Below are 12,014 nucleotides of genomic sequence, written 5' to 3'. Positions count from 1 at the left end.
AGGGATGCTACAAATAAAAAGAAAAAACAGCTGTCAATGCCCATTCCCTCACTCTCTCCCTCCATGTGCCGAGAAGCAGCCCTCAAATTCTGAGAGCTAATCTATAATTCTTTATTAGGAACCAGGGATATGTTGGTGATAAAACAACCATCAATTCCTACTTTAAATGTTCAACTGGGAAGGGAAGGAACATGCATCATAAAACACATACCAACAAGGAGTGGCTTGTAACAATGACCCCTTTTTCTGCTTCTGTCCTGTGCATGCAGTTGGAACTTGTTTTTAGAAGTTAAATAACTTATATAGGATAACAAGTATTATAACAATAAAAGTGCAATTACTCTTCAAATATTCAAGCAAACTTCAGATGCCTAACAAATTATCTACATATATGAAAAGGCGTGCATAATGCACAAGTTCTTAAAAATTAGAACTATCATATGAACAAATAAAATGTCAATGGAAACTATCACAAAATTACAAAATCTTATGAACTTTTCTTAACAGCAGAATCTTAAATCTTGCAAAAGGCATTTAGAATGAACAGAGAAAGTAAAATAATCAAATAAAAGGATGATAACTCTAAAGAGGCCCTAAAAGGGGAGGAATGGAACATGACTAAATAATTTCTACCCACCTAGAAGCAGAAACAATATGGTTCAAGTGTCCAGCTTAATACCTCAAACTTAAATTTCCCCTCTTCGCTAAGCAATTGGTTTGGTTTAAAATAGCTTGTGTTTGGACTGAGTTTAATAGCATTCCATGTTTAAATAAATATTGTCATATCACCAAGACCCTCCAAAACGTAGCTAGTAAACAAATGTTGTGCGTGAGTCTATAAAAAACTTAAGTCCCTAATTTTTCTTTTCTTTTTGTTTCTTTTTCTGAGCAAGTCTCTAATTGTTCAACAGAATGATGCTTTCTTTCTTAAATGAAAATCAAGTTTTCAAAAATAACAGCTCCTCAAAAAAAAAATCAGACACTAGAAAAAGGATTTTACTGCTTCTTAGGTATAATAGGTAAGTAACCATTGAGATAAGAACCTCTAGTGTGAAACTCATAAAAATAACATCTAGTGTAAAGTTATGTCAGGAATTAACTAGATTCAGAATTAAAATATCCACCTTCATGTCTTAACTTGTAGAAAGAAAAAGTACTGAGTACCACTTAATAGTAGCTGCAGCAGCTGCCAAGCAGAGGTAATACTGCTTGTAATAAGTATCCAAACCAAGTGCAGAAGGCTCCTTGGCTGATAGATTTTTAATCAGCACAGCACCCTGGAGCACAACACCGCAACATCATTTCCAGAAAATGGATGCAAGTATCAGCACCCAAAATTTTAAAAACTAGTGGAGAATAAGCATCTGTCATAACCTTGGTATCATTGAAGCAACCACGGGCCATTACAACCTGCACAAAGCAGTATATGATATTAATTCATGATCAAATGAAAATCACTCAGAAAGGCAGACACATATGGATCTGGTTGTCCAAGTGCACACACAAGCAGGAGAGAGAGGGGGAGAGAGAGAGAGAGCTGTGCATTGATAGTCATTAAGGACCCTCACCTTCTTGACTGTAGTGCAAAATCTATCCACCAACTCCGAAACTCCAACCATACCTTCTGGTGCCAGCTTGTTTGGAGTAACAATGATCACCGTGGGATCATAGAAATGCAGCAAAGTTTTTGTATTCTGATATGAACTGCTAGTTTCAATATATTGGGAAAGATGCAGTGAAGCTGACCTTAAGTCGAAAGCAGCAACTCCAACCTGCGCATTACATAATTTACATTAGTCATCAAAACCAACCTTCAGTAACATTTGGAAATGCATCTCTCAACTTCAAGTAATATGTATCTGCATCACTGAACTCTTCAGTATTAACATCCAACTCAAACCAACAGAAATATTTGGTAATGATCTTCAAAACTTTAGTGCTCACAAAATCATGATTCCGTTTCTGTTCTCATTTGACAATGTTTGGATATTAGAAATCCAGGTTAAATCAAAAACAGATCAAGACATGAATCAGAAATCAGCTATCAAATACTATTATTAAAAGTCATAAGAAAAATAATGAAAGAACAAAATAAAGAGCAAAATCTTTAGATTCCATTATAACCTTCAAGCAGAATTGCATGGAGCAAATATCTGACCCTAGAGAATCCACAAAGATCTAAACACTTCAATCAAAAGAATATTAAAACAGAATTACATGTGAATTCAGAATCAAAATAAAATTAAAAAAATAAAAATCAGTTGCAATTGGCCCTAGGCTTCATTTATATATTAACACATTTTCAACTTACTAATTCCAAAAATGCAAATTATATATGAAGTAATTCGACTATGTTTTACCACTGATAAGTAATTTAAGGCAAAAATAAAAATAAAAATGATAAGCATCTTGGAGATATGAATCCTAACCTTTCAACCCATAATTAAAGATGTAAGCGCAAATCCAATACGTGAAGATGCATAAACTTCAAGGGTAAAACGTTGAAAAAAGTTGAACATCAAAGCAGCCATAGTTTCAGAAATGTGCAAGTCTCATATCATTTAAATAGTAGAATAAGCACTATTAAGTGTCTGTTTGGTTAATGGAGAAAGATGAGGAAAAATAAATTCAAACATTATACTATTCCATTCATTAACTCATAAGGAGAAAGTGTCTGTTTCTGATTCATTAACTTTGCGTCGAAGGTTTTGGTCTTTCGATCCCAAATATTTGAACACCTAAAAGTAAAAATACTATTCCATTCTCTCACTTTCTTATCTTTCCCTGCATTTTCTCGGGAAAAACAAACACAGATTATCTGAGAGTCCGAAGATGATAGCACACCTCTTTAGCTCTGTTCTCGATCAGACCTATCACGAAGCTTGATCTCTCTCCTCCGTCGTCCTCCATTGCTATACCCCCGCTTCAACGGCTTTTTGCAATTGCGCTCTAGTTTCAGTGCTACTTATATAGTTGACTCTTCCAAGTGCTTCGTTGAGCCTGGTGCGTACTTGGCTTAACATGCGCACCGGGATTTGGAGGACAGACTAGCGGGGAGATTGGATTAACGACACTAACAACGTAATTTTAAAAAATAAATTATTTTTTCGTATTCACAATTTTAAATATTTTTCAAAAAAATTGCAATCCCAAATGAGCCTTAAGCTTAATTAATTCAGGTCTATTATCTATATAAAAATAAAAATAAAAATTTAATTCAGGTCTGTTTGTTTGAAAGGACCACCTTTTTTTTATTATTTTGGGATAAATGTAAAATACTAATCGGTTCATGTGGGTGACCTAAATTTCAAATCGCTTATTATCGTATCAAAGTGAATTCAGAGGTCCCTCGAGTATCCCAAAAAATAATTTAGTCCCTGAAGTCAAATTCTGTTAAAACATTTGACGAATTCCATTAGGTGCCACGTTAGTATCAATAGAATGACGACACTTGCCACTCTTAATAAAAAAAAATATAAATATATAAAACTAAAGAAATTATTAAAAAAAAATTTAAAAAAAAAAAACCAAAGAAAAATGGTGGGTACTGGTTGGACAGCCACTCATTTGGGAATGGCCTATGAGTCACCCTCAAAAGTAGCTGGGGGTAGTGCGCTGCCTCTCCCAGCTTGATCTAGGGGTGACCCCCCTTCAGGCTACCCCCAAAGGTTGTCGAGGGTGGCGTGCGACCACCCCTGTGGGATGTGGGTGGCACGCAAGCCACCCGGCAACCACCCCTTTTCTGTTTTTTTTTTTTTTTTTTATTGTAAATGTATCATAAATTCTTGAGTTAACGCACATTTGAAATCTATAACGTCCAAGATATTAATTAGAAGTTTAAAACATGAATTAAACTAAGGTATTAAATAGGTAAAATGAGGAAGAAAAACACTTAGAAAACATTTATAATAAGTTTCAGAGTTGTGCGTCCTGATGGACCAATTCTGTGTCGGATAGGTCAAGCAGTAGAATCATGTTGTTTGGTGTGTCCAGACAAGTTAGGTAGTAGGTTCACTTCTCGGTACGTGTCCGAACGGGCAAATCTTGTGTCCAGGCGGGCTTGGCAAAAACTTGCATTTTCCATCGCGTATCCAGATAGCCCACTAACATGTCCGAACAGGCCTCGGTAGAAATTGCTAGAAACAAATTTTTAACTCATTTCTTCCCAATTTCAAAGGCAAAAATCTAGCCCTATCAACCTAAGAAAATGAGCTATTGGCCTTGGTGATGGCAGTGAGGAAATGGAGACACGAAGCAAGGCTTTAAGGTTAGAACAGACCAAAAAGCTCTCAAAGATTTGTTGGAGCAAAGAGTGGGCACCCCAACTTACAGAAGTGGGTGACAAAGCTCTTAGGCTTCGATTTCCAGGTGGAGTACGAGTGTGGAAGGAAAATAGAATGGCTGATGCCTTATATAGAGTCACTTTTACAGAGGAGATATACAACAAACAGACATAAACAGCAAACACAAACACTCTTTTACCATCACAAAGTTCAGTAGGCAATCATGCAGACTCGACAACATTCATATCAAAATCAACCATTCAAACAATCAGCACTGCAAAATCAACATGTTAGTTTTTATGTTGGTTGCATTCTGTTTGATAAAATCACTATGTAATGTTGTTGTTTTCACAGGGATACCGTATATTTCAGAATATTCACAGTAATTAGAGTTTATGTCTCTAATACGGAAAGAGCCCCATTATGACAAGTTGCAAGTATCACAAGCTTCAAGAAGGCTATTTCAAGTGTTCAAGGAAGATTCTGTTCAGATTCCAATTCAGAGCAATCAGATCCCTTGCATCCATCCGAACGACGTGATATTCCGTCCGGACGCTCAACTATCAAAGCATTATCCGTCCGGACGACAAGAACTTTCCGTCCGGACCTTCATCTATGTCGAGAAGCTTCGAACTGCCCCGGGTTGCATCTGTTTGGATGTCTCAGCAACACGACCGGACGCCTTTTAGTGTTCGAAAAGGAAAAGGATTTCGTTCCAAAACACAGATATGGGAAGACAGCTGCAACCGTCCGGACGGTGTGTGTTCCCGCCCGAACGCTATTCTTGATAAGGCAAGTCGTGCATACAAAGTTCAACCGTTCGGACGTCAGTCTCCATGGTCCGGACGCGCAAGCCTTAATATGGAAATAGTGTGCTGCAGAAGTCCAACCGTCTGAACGTCAGTCTCCATGGTTCGGACGCTCAAGCTTTAGTATGAAAATTGTGTGCAGCTGAAGTGCAACCATCCGGACGCTAGGGCAACACCGTCCGGACGTGGCTTTATTCAGAAAAGAATTTCAAGCGAATTTGGAAAGCCGATCACACAGTTGTCCATCCAGACGCCCTCAGATACCGTCCAGACGCCGCCTAGGAAAATCGCATCAAGCGCGATTTAGGTTTCTGTGGCCTATAAATAGAGACCCCTAGGCATGTATTTTGTAAGAATTTGGTATTGAATTTTGTAAAGCTTAGAGAGTTTATTTTAGGAGTTGTTCTGCTGATCTGCTCACTCTCTAGCCGTTGCCGTTGTGTGCTGTTGCTGTGTTGAAACTGAAGTCTATCTTAGAGGTTGGCCCTAAGGTAAAGGATTATATTGAAGACCCCTTCAAGTAGGTGACTTGGTTAGGAATCATTCGTGTTGGGTTACACATTAGAGTGCTAGATACGATCGCTACATCGGGTATGTGAGTGTTACTGTTTATGTACTAGCTTTGTCTTCTGAATAGTTGATGTCTTGGGTTTAGCTACCCTGGAGTGATTTTTCTCTTAATTGAGTTTTCACTTCGTTAATAAAATTCTTATATCATTTAAATTCCTCAGTTATATTATTTTGTTAAGACATTGTGCACACACACACGGTTAAAATAGAAGTCATCTATTTTTCACAACATGGTTGGAAGGGCTCAAAGATACTTATCCAGAAGATCCTCAGCTGCAGGAACTTTTATCTAGTTTCCATCAAGGGAAATTAGAGCCAGTGAAGTACCATTCTCAAAATGGCTTTTTGTTTTATAAAGATAGGGTTCACTTGGGCTCATTGTTGTCCTTCCAAAAGTAGGTCCTGCATCAATATCACAACAACCCATTAGCAGGTCATATGGGCACTCACAAACCACACACAAGGTTGAAGAAGGATTTCTACTAGCCTGGGTTAAGGCGTGATGTTAGGAAACACATTCGGGAGTGTGATGTGTGCCAACAAAACAAATTGAGAACTTACATCCTGTTGGGCTCCTCCAACCTCTACCCATTTCGAAACACATTTGGACAGAGATAAGCATGGGCTACATCGAGGGATTGCCCACCTCTTTGGGAAAATTTGTCATCATGGTGGTGGTGGACAGATTGAGCAAATACGCACAGTTCGTCTCGTTATCTCACCACTAGACAACGAGGACACTAGCCCAAACTCTTCCTTGATAAGATCTTTCGCCTTCATGGTTTGCCAAAAATGATTGCTAGTGATAGAGATCCGGTATTCACTAGTAATTTTTGGAAGGAGTTGTTTCGTTTGAGTGGCATCAAATTCTTGATGTGCACGTCTTACCACCCAAAAACAGATGGGCAAACAAAGATAATTAACAAAGGCTTGCAAGCGTACCTTAAGAGCTTTTCCATTGACAGGCCAAAGGATTGCATTTGTTGGATTCCCCTAACCGAATGGTCTTACAACACCTCCATCCATACATCCACAAAAATTAGCTATTTTGAAGCCATGTACGGGTACCCTCCACCGGTGCTTTTGCCTTATGAGCACAGTGCAACACGAGTGCAATCAGTGGAGGAATAACTTCGAAGACGAGACTTTATCTTAAATCTCATTAAGGAAAATTTACAGGAGGCGCAGGCTTGTATGAAGTTCTTTGCGAACAAAAATCGAACAGATGGGGAATTTGAGGTGGGTTATTAGGCGTTTCTCCACCTACGTCCCTATCGCCAGATGTCACTGGCCCTTCGCCGGAGTCTTAAGCTTGCACCATGCTACTATGGGCCTTTTTAGGTGTTGAAGAGGGTGGGTAAGGTGCCCTATACACTAGATCTACCCCCGACTAGCTAGATCTTCCCCACCTTCCATGTATCCCACCTAAAGTTCTTGGGGCTCAACAATGATGCCATCACGCATTTTCCCAAATCTCACAAGAGCGAACTCTTTCTCCTAAACCAGAGAAGGTGCTTGGATGCAGATTGAAGAAAAAGGGAAACATAGCAGTCATAGACGTGCTCACATAGTGGATAGGGACAACAACAGAGTAAGCTACTTGGGAGGACTTACACGATCTCAAGAAGAAATATCCTGACCTTGTGGACAAGGTCTTTTAAGACTGGGAGATTGTTATGGGCAGCTTGGTCAGATACAAGACCAAAGCATGTTGAGGGTAGCTGAAAAGAAGGAAAGCGCGGTATTTGTAAAGAAGGGAAAATAAGATGAAATGGTGGGAGGCGTGAGTGACTGCGAGTTACAAGGAAGAGTGAATGGTGGACATGTGGGTTGTGCAGTTATCAATTATGTGGGGTAGTGGAATAGTTAGGCTTATCTGCATTATGTTCTTTGCATTCTAAAAGGGTCTTGCTGATGGGTTAATGGTCAGACGTAGGCTGGAATAGTAAGCCATGTTATGTTATGCTAGTAGTGGGTTAGTTTATTATAACTAGGTATTTCCTTAATGGGTCAGTAGCCAAGTCATGAACTGCTAGTTAATTGTCTTATTTGTATTTAAACCCAACAGTTGATATGAATGAATTATCCAGAGTATTATCTTTAAGTATTTCCTATTAACCATGAGTTAGAGTGAAAAAGAGGGATTGACCACTTTAAGTGTCAAAGTGCTCTTATTTAGCAATTACTTTACATCAAACACTCAGGTTCATAACATTGGCTTTGCTTTAAAATTATGGAAGATGATTAAAGATTTGATTAATTTCTTTTGGATTTAATTATTCGGGATAAACTTAAAAAAAAAAAAACAAAAGGTTGTTGTAGTTTTGATTTTTTGGAAATGTTTTGGACTTCCTGCCTCTGATAATGATAAAAGCTATAAATAATTTTGATATGAATACCTGCCATATTTAAAAATTACATTATTACTGAACACTGGATAAAATGATATTTTTATCCAATAACAGACAATTGCCTAACTTTGACAAAAGGATATAGACATATTTACCTATCTAACAAAATAACAATGGACACATTTAAATAACGGACATATTTACCTGGGAACGTGGCATATTCAAGTTGGATAGTTTTATTATTGAAAATTTGTAGACTATTGGGTCATATGATTAAGACTGGATTTATTTTTCTAGAGATTACTACAATTTACAGATTACCATGTGGTGCGATGAATATTTTTAAGATTACATTGAATTTTATTAGTTTTTGAGCTTTAATGTATGAGTATATTTCAGTTTGGTTATGACTTGTAGGATTGGAGATGGATGTAAAAGCTAGAGGAAACTGATGGCTGTCCAAAGATCTTAATTTCGGATAGCTTAGCATCTAATAAAGTTTAAAGAATTTAAATGGGAGAGAGTGGGCTGGAAAACTATCCAAAAAAATAAAAATTATGAACAATATGGTTCTTTCCTAAATTCTAAAAAATTAGAGATTTAATAATTTCTTTAAACAAGATTATGTGATTTAAATGTAGGGTTTTAGGTGAATTGACATTTTTCCGTATACTGGCTTCTAGGCAAGTAAACACTTGAAACTCCTGTATATTTTTATACATGTGAGGAAATTTTCTAAATGATGCATGTATTTTTAATACCTCTTTCCGCTTTTTGGAAATCATGATGAATAACATGAATTACATATCATGCTATTTTAAAGATGATATGATCTCCATAATGTTTTATGACATGAATCAAGACTATTAATTTTTATGAAAATGCTAGGATATGTTTATAATGATTCATGAAAGATTTATGCACAAAAGATGATGAGCCCAACGAGAAAGTTATGCTCATGAGCACGTGGTTTTGCGCTCTGTTAATTTAGCCAAATTCGGGGCGTGACATAAAGATCTTTTTAGCTCGATAAAATAAATACTTTGAGATTTTGAATTATATGCTTCAGGCATTTTGTATCTTTCAGGAATCTTCAGGTATATATATCAATATCTAGTGATCCATATAAATATGTTGTAATCGCATTCATGAAATGCATATGCAAACTTTATGAGACTAGAAAACTAATAAAAAATTTGAATGTAATTGTATCTAATGTGTGTTTTAATAAGTACTCGCAAGCGCACGAATCGTTTGCAATATAGTGTGTGCAAGTGCGAGGTCGAATCCACATGGAAATGGTCAAATATTGGTGTCTTGTTTAATCAACCTCATTTTAACCTAGTTCCAAAGGTTTGAGGATTGATTCAAGAACAAAAGACTAAATAAAAGAGATGAAATGAAATATCCAAATTAAAAGGAACTAAGGCTAAGGAATCTACCAAACCAAATCCAACAACTCATACTTTTGGTTTCCACTTGAACACCCAAAGAACATTAAGCTTTGGATGTCATTCAAGTGTCTTAACCACAAACTCTAGAACCATTAAATGAATCCAACTCAAAGATAAATCACAAAGAGTATCCATTTAAAATCAAATCATCCAATGGATATCATCATTCAAACCGATAAAACAATGTATCCATCGGTTGAAACACATTAAATGTCCTATATCTACCAATAACCACATTCATTGCAAAAGATAAAGCATTTAAATGAATGGAACTTGAATAACAAATATGATATATCATCAAATGTGCAAGTATTATAACAAGAGTGTGAGTGTCATCAATGGAAATGTTTCATCCTCAATCTTAGTTGAGGTTACTAGCCTTCCATGACTAAGAACACCACAAGAAAATGAAGAACAACCATGGAAATAAAAGGAAAGCTTAACAAAAAGAAAGTGTCTAAGAACAAAAGCTACTGGAATACACTACAAAATGCACGAAATTAAAACCTATCTATTGTTCTCTGAACTCTCCAACAAGGAGGCATGGCTATGGCTTTTGTAGAAGGAAATTAGGGCTAGAAACCCATGTAAAATGACTCCTCTAGCTCCCTCAAGGGTTCCTCTCTTGCTAAAGACAACCAAGAACACAAAACCAACGTATTTTGCTGCGAAAATCAGAGGGAGAACTGCTTTTTGTCATGGAGAAGCTCCTGATTGGGTGTTCTGGCGCGCTTCTGCAAAAGTAAGTTCTGGGAAATTTCGATCGATCGATTAATATTCGATCGATCTACTTCGGGCAAAATTCGATCGCTCGAATTTAAGTTCGATCGATCGAGTTCTTCAGAACTTTCGAATTTTCCAAGCAATTCCACATGAATTTTGCCATTTCTCACTTATTGACCTACAAAACATAAAAAAAAAAAAAAAAAAAAAAAAAAAAAAAAAAAAAAAAAACAAAAACAAAAACTAACCAAAGCATCAGAAAATAACAAGGCTAAAGGTCTAACTAATGTAAATCAAGGAGTCCAAATACACAATATTTGGCACACATCAGTATCCATTACAAAGATATATGTTTCTTCATAATCAATACAGCTTCTTATGAAAAAAATTTGTCCAATAAGTCGTGCTTTGTATCTCACAATTTCATTTTTCTCATTATATTTTCATACAAATACCCATATGTATCTAGCAGGCATTACACCTTCAAGTGTTTGAGCTACAGGTTTGTTAGGTTTTTATTGTTGGCTTATTTTGGTGATCAAAACATGGGTTGTAAGTCTTGGAACACTTGTTTATTTGATAATGCTTGTTAGAGGATGCTTTTTAGTCTTTGGTTATAATATGCTATAAATATAAAAGTAGTTTTAAGTGATTTGTGAGTGTTTTATATGTTGAGTTGTTTGTTAATGTTTTTGTCTTTTTCTTTTCTTTTCTTTTTTTACTAAAAAGCAAAAAAACCGTCCTAAAAAGCATTAGCAAACAAGCACTTAGTCTTTTTGGTGCTTGTAAATTGAAGTTGCAATTATAAGTTATGGAACTGGCGTTAGCAGACCCATCTTGACGAGGTTGATCTAATAGAGCCATCGAGAGCTTTGTCAGCAACGGCGTCAGCAAGCGCAGAGGAGCCCAGTAAAATTAATTAACTTTGTGGTTCACCTCCTAGCCATATTCCATAAGAAATAAGACTCAATGATCTCACACTCCTCGAAAAGAGCATGCAGCAGAAGACATTTCACTTACATACAAAGATAGCTACTAATTTAAAACCACAATCTCAAAAACAATTAGAGAAAAACTAAAACATTATATCATAGATTAGTTCTTCAAATGTTACGGTCAAAGACCAGTCACCAACATAACATAAATATTACAAGCCAAATTTAAAAGTCATAAAAATATCATGAATCAAGGCCTAGTCTTAAGAAGATAAAGCAAATGGACAATCTTGATCATATCACGCCGGGTGGCCTCATCACCATCCTAAATGGAATTCAACCACATAAGATCTAGCTCCTCAAAAATGATTCGAATTATGTCCTCCAGGCGGACATAACGACTCGTGGGATCCATCCGTCATCTTCAAAACTATTTATAAAACAACACATGTTCCATAGGTGGAAATGATACAAGCGTAAGTCCATGACTTGCTGAGTATAAATATGCATGATTTACATGGTATCATCTGTCGAACTTAGATGTTTAAGATATAAATCACATGCAGCAGTGTAAAGTTATAGTTCCTCATTTGACAAGATGATTATGAATCCAATATAGATATAGTATGTAACGACCCGTTTTTTACAAAAAGGCGTAAGTGAAAATTTCAATTTTCACGTGTCATTACGACGTTATCAGAGTTAAATAATGGAAGTGGAATATATTTTTTCTTTAAAACTTAGGAATATAACATGTCAGAACTGACTGAATTACGTCATTATATTAAAATACGAACCATATGTTCTAATGTAATAAATACACTTAAAATAATAACATATGTGCCACATGCGGCACTTAATAATGTTTAACCATGGTTTTATCTTAATA

The 12,014-nt window shown here is 36.3% G+C and overlaps 1 protein-coding gene across 1 annotated transcript in view; it reads right to left on the bottom strand.

The window, feature by feature from the left end:
- Window positions 1-3,219, bottom strand: part of LOC133864777 (DNA mismatch repair protein MSH4) — a 50,371-nt gene extending 47,152 nt beyond the window's left edge. The window contains exons 1-5 of the mRNA XM_062301191.1: window positions 2,845-3,219; window positions 1,569-1,772; window positions 1,375-1,410; window positions 1,165-1,277; window positions 212-257 (exon numbers count right to left, since the gene is read on the bottom strand). Coding sequence (XP_062157175.1) covers window positions 212-257; window positions 1,165-1,277; window positions 1,375-1,410; window positions 1,569-1,772; window positions 2,845-2,910 — 465 coding nt within the window. The 5' untranslated portion in view covers window positions 2,911-3,219. The remainder of the gene's footprint in view (window positions 1-211; window positions 258-1,164; window positions 1,278-1,374; window positions 1,411-1,568; window positions 1,773-2,844) is intronic.
- Between the last annotated feature and the right edge of the window lie 8,795 nt (window positions 3,220-12,014).

This window comes from Alnus glutinosa, chromosome 3 (assembly GCF_958979055.1).
Source record: "Alnus glutinosa chromosome 3, dhAlnGlut1.1, whole genome shotgun sequence".
NCBI classification, from domain to species: domain Eukaryota; kingdom Viridiplantae; phylum Streptophyta; class Magnoliopsida; order Fagales; family Betulaceae; genus Alnus; species Alnus glutinosa.
Note: the sequence above shows the minus strand (reverse complement) of the source record. Positions and strands in the feature narration are given on the sequence as shown.